Source organism: Canis lupus, chromosome 8, assembly GCF_048164855.1.
Source record: "Canis lupus baileyi chromosome 8, mCanLup2.hap1, whole genome shotgun sequence".
NCBI lineage: Eukaryota > Metazoa > Chordata > Mammalia > Carnivora > Canidae > Canis > Canis lupus.
The window spans coordinates 56306653-56321754 of NC_132845.1; the positions used below are offsets into that span (position 1 = coordinate 56306653).

General features: G+C 40.0%; 1 protein-coding gene across 23 annotated transcripts in view; it reads left to right on the forward strand.

The window, feature by feature from the left end:
• TNRC6A (trinucleotide repeat containing adaptor 6A) overlaps positions 1-15102 on the forward strand; it is a 206973-nt gene that overhangs the window by 118480 nt on the left and 73391 nt on the right. For 20 of the 23 annotated variants that reach the window (XR_012035613.1, XR_012035614.1, XR_012035615.1 and 17 more), the window contains exons 3-4: positions 5145-5232; positions 13062-13083. The exons of the other annotated variants lie outside the window; for them this stretch is intronic. Coding sequence is in view for 17 of the 20 variants with exons in the window: in XM_072836208.1 (XP_072692309.1) it covers positions 5145-5232; positions 13062-13083 (110 nt within the window). In the remaining 3 variants the exon portion in view is untranslated. The remainder of the gene's footprint in view (positions 1-5144; positions 5233-13061; positions 13084-15102) is intronic. 23 annotated transcript variants of the gene reach the window in all.

The following is a 15102-nucleotide window of genomic DNA, read 5'->3' on the forward strand; positions in this document are numbered from 1 at the left end:
AGTAGATACAAGAAAGAAATCCAACAAAGTATTGCAGGCACCCCTGACCAAATCTCCCAGCAAACCAGAACCTGAGAACAGCCTTTTACTTTTTAAAATATTAACATTTACTCATTTAATGTTAATGCTTGAAAATTTTAATATTTAAATTTTTTTTAATTTTTATTTATTTATGATAGTCACACAGAGAGAGAGGGGCAGAGACATAGGCGGAGGGGAGGCCCTGGGCCAAAGGCAGGTGCTAAACCGCTGCGCCACCCAGGGATCCCTAATATTTAATTTTTTAATGCTATCATTCACACATGGTTCAGAAATTAAAATATATGAAGAGGTTTGTATAGTGAAAGCCATGCTCCCATCCCTCACCTGCCTAGTTCCTCCCTCCTCCTCACAGTCACTATTTGTTTCTGAGTAGTTCCTTTTTTTTCCCTGAGGAGTTCTTTTATAGTCAGTTTGTACACGTACAGGGAAATGGGAGTGCATATCCTCTCCCTTGCTTTTTACACAGATGATAGCATACTGTGTACTCTGTCATGCATCTGACATTTTCCATGATGAATTTTTCCTAAAGGACAGGCTTTTTTGCTCACTTCTGGTGGCATTCTAGCTACCTTCCCCTGCCCCTTGCCTCAGATATTGAACTCCTCAGATATGAGACCTTACAGCCACGCACTAGCTGTATCTAGTTGTTTCTCCCACGTCACCATCCCATAGACATTCACAAAAGAAATGCTGCAGTTGCTCTCAAAGATCACCAGTGCCTGGTCTCCTCTTGTTGAGACCAGCTGCTCAGTCTTTGTCTTTGTTTTTTGTTTGTTTGTTTGTTTGTTTTTCCTCTTGCTCCTGATAACACAGCTATGGTTCTTGTAACTCTAATATCTTGTCTTTCCTGCAGTACATTTTACCATATTGGTAGATTACCTTCTTGTAAAAGGTGGAAGGAAATAAGGAAAGGATTGTGGAGGCATGCAGTCTGGGGAAAGATATACTAGAAGATCTATCAGTTTAATATGTCTAAAGCAAAAGGTTTTGTTCTCTGTGACTCCTGAAAGGAGCTGGTACTTTACTGTGGGAGGTTTCATGCTGTAGAGGAAAGACCAGGACATTGAGAACCTTGATTTGAATCTTGACTTCTCCCTATAGCTATATGACCTTGGACAATTGATTTCACTTTTCTGTGTTTCAGTCTTTTCATCTGTAAAAGGGTAACATCTTTATCATTTTTTAAAAAGTGATAATGAAATGGGAAAATATACATGAAGTGCCCAGAATAGTCTCTGATGTTCATTTTTTTATAGAGGGGTATAGAGAGGCGGGGGGTTGGGGGGTGGGTAGAGAGAATCTTAAGTAGGTTCCACACTCAGCATGGAGCCTGATGTGGGACATTGCACAATTCTGAGTCAAGACCTGAGTTGAAACCAAGATCGAATGCTTAACTGGCTGAGCTACCCAGGTACCCTTAGTCACATTAAAAAGGGGGGGGGGTTATTTATTTATTTATCCATGGGAGACACAGAGAGAGAGAGAGAGAGAGATAGGCAGAGGAGAAGCAGGCTCCCTGCAGAGATCCGGATGCAGAACTTGATCCCAGGACCCTGGACCCAAGGAAGATGCTCAACCACTGAGCCACCCAGGTGCCCTAGTCACTGACATTTTAATCACTCTGAGGTTTCTTCTCATTCCTAGTTCCAGAACTTACAGATTTGAGGTGCCCTGCTAGTAACCTTCAAGGAATGAATGATTGCTGACTGAAATGTTACGTTGTGGAGCATTTGTCCAATATGGTGAACCACATAGATCTATCAGATCCATCAGCCTTTCCTCCTTCTGATAGATATGTAAATGTTAGGAGTCAGATGTCTTAAGTGACTCTACTAGCATTTAAATCCCAAAAGCTTGGGACACCTGGGTGGCTCAGTGGTTGGGCGGCTGCCTTCATCTCAGGGCGTGATCCTGGGGTTCCAGGATGGAGTCCCACATCGGCTTTCTCCCTCTGCCTGTGTCTCTGCCTCTCTCTGTGTGTTTGTCGTGAATAAATAAATAAAATCTTAAAAAAAAAAATCCCAAAAGCCAAAGTGTTTGGGTACAGGTGTTTTGGCCCAGGTGGGTATATTTATATATTTTTCCACTTGGCTTTCTGGAGGAGGAGATGTGAGTTAGGTGTGGGCAGTTGGCTGTTGTGACAGTACTGAAGAATAGAACTTTTCCCTCTCTTTAGAATATCAGCTGAGACTGTAGTATTCCCTTGAGAACTATGTGCTGCATCTTCTTTTTTTTTTTTTTTTTTTGTGCTGCATCTTCTAAGTACTAAAGCCACCATTTGGGGCCTGGAAAACACTTGCTAACCTCATCAAAAAGCCTTCAAAATGAAAAATGAGAAGAGAGAAAAAACTCCAGGTAAATAGTAAGGGAGCATGCCATAGGGCAGAATTACAGTGACAAGAAGATTGGACAAAGACCTGTGTCTGTAATTCACGGGAGGGCACCCCCGTGCTGAAGATTCCTGATGTTTCTGCATAATAAGTGCCCATAAAATCTTGATAAAAGGGACGCCTGGATGGCCCAGCGGTTGAGCGCCTGCCTTCAGCCCAGGGCATGATCCTGGAGTCTCCGGATCGAGTCCCCGGATTGAGTCCCACGTTGGGCTTCCTGCATGGAGCCTGCTTCTCCCTCTGCCTGTGTCTCTGCCTCTCTCTGTGTGTCTTTGCCTCTCTTTCTCCCTCTGTCTCTCATGAATAAGTAAATAAAATCTTTTTTATTTTTTTATTTTTATTTTTTTATTTATGATAGTCACACACAGAGAGAGAGAGAAAGGCAGAGACACAGGCAGAGGGAGAAGCAGGCTCCATGCACCGGGAGCCCGACGTGGGATTCGATCCCGGGTCTCCAGGATCGCGCCCTGGGCCAAAGGCAGGCGCCAAACCGCTGCGCCACCCAGGGATCCCAATAAAATCTTTTTTAAAAAATCTTGATAAAAGTAAAGACAGTAAAAAAAAAAAAAAAAAAAAAAAAGTAAAGTCAGTCATGAGTGCCACTGAGAACTGGTGAGAGGAGTTTATAACTAGGCATTTGAGTGCTTACTAGAGGCACTGTGTTAAGTAAGCACTCCTCATTCAATCTGTACAAAAATGTTATGAAGTACAGAAATTATCTCCAATTTTAAGGAAGACACTGAGGCTATAGAAGGTTAAATAGTTAGAGCTGGTAATCTGCTCTTGATGGAGGACAGGACAGTGACATAAGTTCATGTGTTTACTGATTATACTGTTAATCATATGCCATGGCTAGTTCCATCCCTGACTTAGTCGGGATCACAGTGCGTGGGCTTGCTCACTCTACTTGCCTCCCTGACACAGAAGAGGCGCGAGAGTGAGTCATGGTTATAGTTGGCATGAGTCTGTTTTGCTACTCTGTTAGCCACATGGCAGTTCTACTTGGAACAAAATGACAACGGAATATAGCAACAGTTCTACTCTCTTTCCAATTTCTGACTAAAGTTAGTGGTCACATACTCAACTTTGCTGGATTACTATCAATCATTCACAGTGTCACTCGTTCTGGTTTTCACTGCCTACCTGCAGCAGCTCCTCTCAGGGTGTCCCATCAGCTAAGCCAGCTGCAGTTCAGCGTGATGTCACTGCACTCCAGTTTCCCACATATTTGCTTGTCTCTGATTCTCTCTTCTGCATCCCCAGTGCCACCTGCATTTTGGCCTCAGTAAACTATTTGCAGTTCCCCAAAATGTCTACTTCATGTTCCTTGAACCTTACCTTGTCTGCCCCGTATTTATAATATTCTCTCCAGGAAGCTTCCTCAGGACAATTAGGTAGTTCCTCTTTATGTATTGATTTTCTTCAACTATCTGGTTTTTGGTGTCTGTTGATATTGTGGATAAAGGTTTACGTTCTAGAATCTAGGGTGATTGATGTAGGTAACTAGAGTGAGTTTCCTCTAACTTGGCTCATTTCTGTAGATATTTCTGCCTTGACTGGAATGGCTGGCCTGCAGCTCTGTATCTGAGAAGTGTGGTGATTGGAAGGCTTCGCTTCAGGGTATGATGGAAGTATCACCACTGATACTTTCCAATAAAGACTTTGATCTGGGCCACAAAACCCTTGCAGGAGCCTTGCCTGCCTCCTGCCCAGGTCTGGTTCCTTTAGAGAGTGTTTTTCTGCTTTTAGGCTGGATTCAAGTTCAGCTGCTATAGTGTGGCCATGTATTCACGGGGATGGAGAGTGGGTAGGAGATATTGAATAGTTTGGCCTTTCTATTCGTCAGGCAGTCTCTTTGCTCCGTGTCTATTTCTGCTTTTCCTGCTCTGTTGGAACCTCTCTGGAGCTCCACCAGAGGATGGCACGTACCTCCATTCAAGACTTCTCTCGGGTTGTAGCTTTCTTTGCTTTTGCATATGCCTCAGCTCTGAAGAGATAGATTACCTTTTTTCCTATCATTTCAGTAAGGGGGAGTGGAAAGGAAGAGGCAGTCCCATTTGCCCAGTCTCTCATTTTGAAATCCTGAACCAGGGGTTCTGTTGACAACTCTGAGCTTTTCTGATCTTTAGAATTGAAACAGACTTGTATAATAAGTGTATTATTGATTCTCATGTATTGATAGAATGGTTTGGAATGTTTATAGAATATGAAATTAATGTAAAGCTGAAATGCATGATATTTTTATGAATAACTTGTGTTTTGAAAAAATAATAGTTTTTTAGAGCAAGGAAAGCCAAAGATACCCCAGATACTTGGGGAGAGAGGGTTGTGGGGAGGTCTGAGGCATTGCTCCTAGCTATTAATTGATGATTGGCGTGAGAAGCAAGGTAACTCTGGCTTACACAAGATTTACATTCTAGAATTGGAGGGAGTAGCTTGTTTCCTAGAGTAAAATTTGCTAATTTTAGGTTGTCTTCCTTGACTTGACATGAAGATAAAAGCTCTGCTACTTGTGACTTGACTAAAGCAAAGTACAAAATAGCAGCCCCAGAGTTAGACTGAGGTTGCAGGTTGTGCTTTATTTCAGTGAATGATGAAAAGAGTAATTTGTCATGTCTTTATTTCTAATAAGAGTGAAAATGAATCTGTATGCAACATTATTTTTATTTCTTAATACATTCTGGGAAAGTTAATTGCAACTGTGTGGTTCAGGGATTTAGTGCAAGAAGAAGAACAGTTGATGGAAGAAAAGAAAAAGAAAAAAGACGACAAGAAAAAGAAGGAAGCTGCTCAAAAGAAGGTAGTATATATGTATAAACTATCTATTAAGCAGTCTAAACAGATTTAAAAAGAAAACTACTCTTATTGGATCTTTTAAAGCATTTGATTGTATGTTTTAACTTTAGTGGAGATTCATTTTAATATTTAATGTTTCTGATTATGCATATGTAGTAACTTGCCAAGTGTGTACAATTTAATGCATAGTTATTTAATCTTGCCGATAGTTTTTTCAAAGGTAAGTGCTTTATATAAGTAATGAGCTGTTCCTAGGTTCTCATAATATATACATCTCTCTCTACTTGAGAAGAACATGGAATTTGTAGCTGCATAGAGAGCTGCATTGAAATCTGGCTCTCCCACATAGTGTACTACATGGTGTGTCCTTAAACTTTATTTAGCCTCTCTGGGCCTTAGTTTCCTTATGTTTTGTAAAATGAGAATTTAAACGAGATAATACACAATGCACATAGTAGGAAATAAGGTGTCAGTTTCCTTTTCACTTTTTGTTTAGTACCTGGGCTGATTTCAAGAATTTGCTACTTACGTTAAGATATTTGAAAATAAGCCTGAGGTGTAATTTGCTACAGAGGGTCTCTAGAAGGTACATAGTCAGAAGCTGTAATCAGAACAATACAAACTGTGGAAAGAGAAAAGATTATGTTCTTAATTATAAAGTTTTTGTTTGTTTTTACAAATTCTGAATCCTGATTACAGCTGGGCACTCATCTCCTACTGTATCAAGGTTTCAAGGACCTTAAAAATTTTTTTAAAGACCCAGTGAAATTACTATTATACTCTTACATTCCATTAACAGCTCTGACTTTAATTTCTAACCTTTTGTGCCAGGCACTGTGTTATAGCTGCACACTTACCTCCACATTATTTAATAGGGAAAAATAGCATCCAAATCTGTGGTAGGTAGGGAGCTGTTGAAGCACAGAGAACTGCTTTCACTCCACCTGGAATGGGGCCGATGGAAGGGAAAATTGTCTTAGAGTAGAAGTTAGCCAAGTGAACCAGGAGTGGAATAAAACGGGATTGCAAGCTGAGTCAACCCAACGATACTCAACCTGCAGCCTTAGAAGAGTATGAGCTTTGATTGGGGGTGAGGGGCAGGACGCCAAGGGCAGAAGTATCAGAGGGTGAAACTGCAGAGGGTGGTGGTAGGCTGTGGACTCTTCTCCGGGTTTCAGCTATTAGGTGTTGGGGAAAACACTGAAGGCCTTTCAGTCGACTGAGGTAAAAGTTTGTGTTTGAGAATGTTTACTTTAGCAAACCGTGGGCTTGGATTGGAAGAAGTAGAAACTAGAGGCTCGGATGCTAGTAGAGGGACTGTGGAAAGAACGCACAGAGTTTGTTGGAAGGATATGAAAGGAGAGGGACTTCAATTGACGCTCAGGTTCCAGACTGAGTGATGGGAGTACATCTCAGGAGCAGTTAACCAGATTAGGGAATAGAAAGGGAGAAAGAGAATTTTGTCCTGGAGTGCTGAGCTGACCGCATGATCAGCGAGTGCTGGGGAAGGGTAGATTACAGAGCTCTGGACAATCGAGGGTGAAGAGGTGATAGGTGACCCTTGGCATTTGGCCTTTTGCCTGCTCTCAGAAGTGACTGGGAGGGATGCATCTGTAATTGTCACAATCAGGCTTTGGAATAGGTTTCTAGTATGTAGTTTTGGCATTGCCAATACCATAGATCTCTGTGAGAGGCCTGTTGACACAGGTTGGTGTTTGCCATGTTGTGATCAGTCTTTAGCTGAGAATTTGTTGTGGAAAAAGTTTTATCTTCTTTAAGTTAAAGTTGGGAGAAGGTTCTGAGACTCTTGGTCTTTGGTGTGAAGACCATTTACTGAGTGATAGGGACATGCTAGGAAACTTCAGAGACTTGTAAGAAGATACATAGGTATACTTTATGTAGAATTGGTAGTGTGGCAAGCATCTGAGTGTTGACATTAGACCTGTTGATTCCTGCTTCTAAGGAATTCAGAATGTAGCTGTTAGGTTGTCTACGAAATGGCTAGAGAAGAAGCCTAAGGTACTACATAATGCGTGTTTCTTTAGATTTTACCCTATTTACTAAGGAAATTCTGAAAAAGGGAGGGGAGTCACTGGAATGATTTCTTTAAAAGTTACATTTTTAAAAGGAGTGATGTAAGTAAAAATATTTAGGGTTGTAACAAATACAAATAATGGCTCTAATTGCCAAGGCTCATCTTTATGGTCTTTCATATAACCAAATCTCTGACTCACCAAGTCAGTGTCTTTAACATGAGAATGATGACTTTTGTGCCATTTGGCCTCTGAAGTGACAGCTTTTCATATTCTTTCCCACTCCATCCCTGCCTCACCCCATTCCAGTCTCTCACCCTAACCATGTCCTACTGGAATCATCACAGAGGCTTAGCGATAACAGAGAGTGTTTTCTTTTTCTTCAGCCAGATCTTCAGCATTGGTAGGGTATTCCTGTGTATCCTGTAGACACAGTAATATCTGGCCACTGAACACAATATAAAGGAAATTTAATACCTCGAATAAATGTTAAGTGTAGGAGGGTAGACTGCCACTGTAAATAAGACTGTTCTTCAAATTCCAAATAATCAGCTTACAACTGAATTTGAATAACACACATTGGTGAAGTAAGGACAGCTGGTATTTCTATAGGCTGTTACCAAATAGCTATTAAAAAACAAAACAAAACAAAAAAGAATCCCAAGTTGGCATGCTTACAGCCCATATGAAAGATTGTGAGTCACAAGACTTTTAAGACAAGTTTCCTTAAGCTTGTTTTTTGTCTGTGGTAGGAGCCAGCAGGTGTATACAGGTAGGTGGCAGACATCTACATAAGCCAGGTAGGCAGGCCCATTTATATGAATGTTGGAACATAAACTCACTATGATAAAAACAATCTGCCTGTTTTATGTAATGTATGCATATGTTTAAAAAAAAAACCCTATTTTTATTTCTGAAAAAGACTTCAGATAACTATCTGTTCTGATCTATTCATTTTAGGTAGAAGGAGCCCAAGCATTAAAATGAGTTAAGTGGCCAACCATGTTTTTGTCAGAGTGACAGAACTGGGAATAGGATAGGAAGCTTCTTAGACCCCCAGCTGACACTTTTCCAAAACTAGATGCCATGGTGTTTCCTTTGTACTTTTTTTTTTTAAGATTTTATTTTTAAGTAATCTCTAGACCCCGTGTGGGGATCAAACTCACAACCCTGAAATTCAGAGTCACACGTTCCACCAAGTGAGCCAGCTGGGTGCCCCTGTCCTTTATACTTATTTTTCACCACCTAAAGGTGAACTTTTTTTTTTAAAGCTGCAAATAATAAAACGTAATTTCTGTAAAGCATTTAAGAGATCTTTATGCTGTGTACAGAAACATAGTTCCTGGCGGCCATTGTGATATTTTTAAGGAATTCAAATTCAGATTACAGGTTATTTTCTATTTTAAATAATAACCAGGTAACACAACTCCTATAAATGATGAGACACCAGCAAGGCTCACTGTAATGTTTTTATTATGGTAGTTTTTTAAAAATTTTGTCTACTTAAACATAAATTTAAGTATTTAAATTCCTCTTTCAAGAAATTTTACACAAATTTTATATATTTTCATGACATTTCAGCCTCAGTACATCTCTCACAACGAGATCAGTGACTGGATGGCTCTATTTTTAATTTTGTTACTTGAAAAGCTTTTGATTTCATATCTAAGAATCAGGGCTATTGTCTTCTAAGTCCAAGGCTTAGGAAATAAGGAATTTAGCTTCTATACTTAAAAAAAAGGGGCAACAGTGGTAGCAGTGGCTTGTTACCATGGATTTGTCTCCAGGATCTGTTTTTAGATGAAGTATCTAGAAGGAATCTAGAGAAAAATGTTGTGAGGAGGGGAAAAGAGGTTGAGAAATAGATTAATTAGAGAGGGATAATTTAGTATAACCTTTAAGCATGTAATTGTAGTTCCTAGAAAGCAAATAATGGTTGAGGGGCCAAAGGGAAGCAGCAATACAAATTGGGATCTTTCAGTGTTGAGAATGCTTTAAAGTTAGTGTTTATGAGTATTTCTGTTACTGTGTTAGGAGCTAAAGGGATTGTTACAGGCTTTGTGGATTTAAATGTACTCAGTTTGGGTTTAAGGGAGACTTACATTATAGGAAACTTCCAACTTTCATTCCTCTTTTCTGGAATTTTAGTATTAATCATCATGTCTCCCAAAGGCCATGCATGTTGTTCTGAGACTAGGGATCATGTTCAGTGTGCAAATAGCAAACTTTCTCAGTAGCCTGGGTGGTAAGGTAACATAACCAGGCTGGAGCACTACAGTCCTCTAGGGCAGCCAAGTGTTCTCTTACAGTCCTGCCCCCGATTTCAGCTGACATGTCTCAGTTCCCTTTTTAAAAAACAAACAAACAAAAAAAACCTGCCATATGCAGCGGTCTAAGGTCTAGGCTGAGTGCTGCTTGCTAAGAAATCCTAGAAAAGCTTTCTGACTCCTAATTATCTCATTCAAAATGGATGAATTGAGCCATCAATTCTTTATTCCTGATACTAGTTATTAATACCTAGCACTGTGAGATATGGTAGATGATTTGGAAAAGAAAAAAGAAATGGGACATGGGAACCTGGAGTGTGTTTCAGTTGGGCCATTTCCCAGGGTGAAAAGACTAAGCCAGGGCACCAGCACATGTGGTTGGTGACAGCAGCAGCAGCAACAACAATTAATACCTCTTGAATGCTTCCTGCATGCCTGGCAGGGTCCTTAAGGCCACCCTCCACCTACCCCCCACCCCTAGCTCTTCAAGAATTCAGTCCATCTAGGCTCACAACAGCTTCGGGATAGGTGTTTTTGTTTTTGTTTTTGTTTTTTAAGGTTTTATTTATCCATGAGAGGCACAGAGAGAGAGAGAGAGGGAGAGAGGCAGAGACACCAGGCAGAGGGAGAAGCAGGCTCCATGCAGGGAGCCCGATGCGGGACTCGATCCTGTGTCTCCAGGATCAGGCCCTGGGCTGAAGGCAGCGCTAAACCGCTGAGCCACCCGGGCTGCCAGGGGTAGGTGTTTTTGTTCCTGTCTTATAGATGAGGAAACTGAGCTTTAGGGAAGTTAACTAATTTTGACCAAGGTCACATAGTGTTAAATGGTGGAGGCAGGATTCAGAGTCTGGCTTCAGACACTGAGCTCTTAGCCACTCAAGTACGCTTAGGGATTGAGGGGTTGGGACAAGTGGTGCAGAGCCTGACAGAAACAAAGAACATGGCATTCTGTGTGTCTACCACTTGTCTGATACCTTTCTTCATGAAGCAAGGCAATTGTAGTAATTGCATGTGGAATCACAGCTTTTTTTTTTTTTTTTTTTTTTAAGCAGGCTCTATACCCAACGTGGGGCTCAAACTCATGACCCTGAGATCAAGAGTCACATGCTCCACCAACTGAGCCAGCCAGATACCTCTGTTTTTGTTTTTGTTTTTAAGAAAAAAAAGTCAATATGGAAATAATCTCACTTCTAGATTTGACAGATTCCTTTATAATTCTGTTGTACAAGAGGATCTACAGTGATACCTAACATTTGAATAATGTTGTAAAAAAAAAAAAAATCTTTCTGTGTTGTAGTTGAGCCTCATAATAGCCCTGAAAGGTAAGCAATACAGTCCCTGCCAGCCCCCTCGATTTGAGGAATAAGGAAACTGAGACCCATAGGGTTTAAATGATAAGGTCATATAAAAGTAAAAAAGAAATGATAGTTAGTTTTAATATATTTTATGTAACCAAACATATCTAACATGTTAATTTTCTAACATGTAATCCGTAGCAAATATTGTTAATGAGATATTTTACCTTTTTTTAGTGCTAAAAAGTAGAAATCTGGTATTTTACACATAGCAGTTTGGACTCCGTTTACTTCAGGGGTTGGTAGCAACATATGAACATGGCTACCATTTTGAACAGTGTAGACAAATACTCTTAAAATCACTGAGCCTGTTTGGAAAATTACCCTTTTAATGGTTTGAGTAATATGCTATGTTCCTGGTCCAATCCACAAAGACTTTTTTTTTTTTTTTTTCCCCACAAAGACTTATTTTAAAGAAGAGTCACTTGCTGAGTTCTGTTTCCTCTTAACCTGTTAGGAGCTCTTGGGTTCTATTATTCACATACCTTCAGTATACTAGTCAATATTCTGATGGGCAAACACCTTGGATGTCTTCTCGGTGCCATTCTCTGTAGATGACAGAATAATGCTTGAAGTTGACTGTTGTTCTGAAGCAACGTGGAATTGTTTTAGAGTTGTTTTACAGAGGGAGTTGGAGAGTATGTGTCCTTGAGAACAACCCTATCTTGGGAGTTAGTAATGTGGTTATGGCTTCTGTGTATTGTAACTTAGTTTCCTTTGGAAGTAAACTATGGGAGAGACCAGGAGAGTTAAAAAAAAAAAAAAAAAAAGATTTTCAGCATGCAGAATGATTTTTGAGCTAAAATGTTTTGGCTTCAGAAAATTATGTATCTTATTGTTTGACCTTAGTACTCCTCATAAAGTATTCATATACCAGGTTCTCTCTAATAAGACGGTTTTTCTACCATCAGATTTTAAAAACAGTTTCTCCAGAAGTACATTAAGTGTTCCAGTAGTTGACTGGTCTTTTGCCATTGTCCTTCCATCAATTTTTTTTTTTAAATTTTTGAATCATATAAAGTAAAAGATGGGCCTCCATTATTTAACATTACACTAGTGCTCTAAAACTTGGTGAAGTAGCTCACCACCTAGACTGACTCTCTGGCTCACCAGGGAAAGATTGGTGTGGCTTCACGATCAGGGTAATTGCCATGTAGTCTCCTGCCATCTAGTTCTATAATGATCTGATTCAAAAAATGATATTTTTAATAGCAATAATTTAATACAACTAAGCAGAATTATCATGCCCCATGGCACTTAAGGAAGGCTTTATCTATATTTAGGAACAATTCTTGGTTTTTCAGCTACAATTATTCAGTCTTTCCTCACCTCCCTGCCTGTCCTTATATCTTTTATTTTTAGGACTCCATGCAATTGGCTTTAACTAAAAAGTTGATTTTTGCTTGTGGCCTCGGTCTATAACCAGTTTTTTCCTTTTGGGGCACTTGAAGTTTGAGTGAGGTACCTTGAGGCAGCCCTGCTGCCCTCAAGCCCTGCTCCTTGTTATGCCAGAGAGAGTGGATGGACAGGGTAGGCGTGGGAAAGGAGCATTTGCATCAATTTAACTTCTGAACACGGTAATTTCAATGAATTGTCAGATGCTTCAGAAGTGACGGATAGGTTTGAAATTTTTTCCCACTCAGTAATACATAAAAGTTAACTACATTTAAGTGAAAGAGCAGCCTAACTTCCTGGAGTTAAATTTATTACTGATTTGGCAAAGTGTTTATATTCAGCTTCTCTTCCAGAAAACCTAATTCACTTTTTATCACTTGAAATAAGAATTTTTGAATCCATTTAAACTTAAGCAAAATTCAGTAGATCCATTTAATGTTAAAGGTGACAGCTATAGAAAAATCATTTAAAAACTTACTGAGAAAAGTCCAGTGCCATTATTATTTACTGTCATACAATGAGGTCTTCTCTGCTTTGTATCTAAAGAAACACTTCAAACATTTTTCATTAATAAACATTGTTATCAGAGACAATGGGGCACATCTGTGGGAAAAGCATGCTTTCTTTGCATATCTTTTCCTATGCAGTTCATCTAAATGACAAATTCCTTATTTAATAAAAGTGTATATGTCTTATATAATATATATGAACATTTTATCATAACAATCCATTTCTTTCAGTTTCATATTTACATTGTTTTTTGTTTGTTTGTTTTTATTTTAGGCCACTGAACAAAAAATCAAAGGTACGTTGTTTAAAGCTATTTTTATCTTTTTTTTTTTTTTTTCATTAAAGTAAGGTTGTTGATATGCATTTTTATTCACCTCCAGGATTGGGAGAGCGAAGAGCATGAAAGAACAGAGGGGTGGGGACAGACTTCTTCAGTGACATCACCTTGGAGTCATCTCTTGGGGTTAATGTTTTACCATGGTGTATATTACCACTTTTAAAATAATACCACCTTGAGACCTACCATAACTGTATGCTAGGTTGGACACCACTTCCTGACATACTCTTGATTTGAGCCTTTGAGCACGTGTACCTTCCCTTAAGTCTTCCACGTGAAAGTCTTGTCTGGGATTATGCCGTCCTTTGCGTTATTTCTTGGTCTCTGTATACAGTTGTCCCCCACCCTGATACCCACTCTATAATTACTGAGAATAGTAGATTGCTAACTTGATGGTCATTTTACCAGGCTGCACAGCTCCCGGTACACATCAAACAGGAGCCTTCAGGCTGCTGAGGAAACAGGAACATCATTCTTCTCAGATCCTGAATCAGGAATTCTTCACCCTCCCAGGAGCTGACTGCTTGATAATGAAAGGTGTAGGGCTCTCAGATGCTGAATTTGTTAGGCTTGAAGATTCTGAATTTTTTACATGTAGCTGTATCAGAAGTATAAAGTCTGCGTTTGATTGAGATATGTAGCCAGTACTGCCTATTTTTATTTGAGGTCAGCATTCATTAAGGTAACATTAGGTGCAAGTGTGTAAGAGTGAATAAGACCAGCCTTAGCTTTTTTTTTTTTTTTAAGATTTTATTTATTCATGAGAGACACAGAGAGAGAGAGAGGGGCAGAGACACAGGCAGAGGGAGGAGCAGGCTCCATGCAGGGAGCCTGACGTGGGACTTGATCCCGAGTCTCCAGGATCAGGCCCTGGGCTGAAGGCAGTGCTAAACCTCTGAGCCACCCGGGCTGCCCCCTAGCTTATATATATATTTTTTATAATTATTATTATTTTTTTTATTTATGATAGTCACAGAGAGAGAGAGAGGCAGAGACACAGGCAGAGAGAGAATCAGGCCCCATGCACTGGGAGCCCGATGTGGGATTCGATCCCGGGTCTCCAGGATCGCGCCCCTGGGCCAAAGGCAGGCGCCAAACCGCTGCGCCACCCAGGGATCCCCCCCTTAGCTTATATTTTATTGGAGGAAGTGGCAATAGAAGGACCCACCTAAACACATCGTAGTATAATTATTTCATTTGCTTCAGGTAACAATGCCGTTGTACTGGAGCACAGAGTGATGAGTAGCTTATTTGACACAGGGGGCTAAGGAAAGTCCTTGAGATTATGAATCTTAAAAGATGAAACAGCCAATCCAAGAAAGGATGAAATGGCAGAAGAATCAATCAACATGATTGAAGATAGATAAGAAATAATGTGGTGATATTTGCAGTGGATATTCTTAGAGCATTAAATATCCAGCAATATGTAGGTTGGGTAGAAGGACTTTTCTGAAGAGATACGTAGGGGTTGGGTCAAAGAAGTCCTTATATATGCTCTGTGTACCAAGGAACTTGGACTCTGTTTTATAGACAATTAAGAGCCATTGAAGAGTTTAAGCAGAAGAGTGACATGTGTTTTTTTTTTTGGTCCTTTCTTAAAAGCTGTCAGTCACTGTGCATGGAAAGTGTTGGCTGAAAGATGGGGCTAAGAGAAGAAAGGCACTCTGGGCAGAGAAAGGTCAATAAGAGGAGGGAATATTCAGAAAATAAGTGGGGTGATGAGGGGAAGTGACAGGATATAGGTCTGAGGTAGGGGGAAATGTAGGGCCTCATGTGGTTAGAGGGGAGCCAGCCTGTGTGATGTATGGCATTGGTGAATTCACCAATTTAAATTGGTGAAAACACCAATTAACTTGGTGTTTCACCATGTTAAACACCTGAGACTAGTATGACACTGTCTGTTAGTGATACTGGAATAAAAATAAGTGAACTATCAATTTGAGTCCTAGAGAGAGTGGAGAGCCCACAAAGGTCATA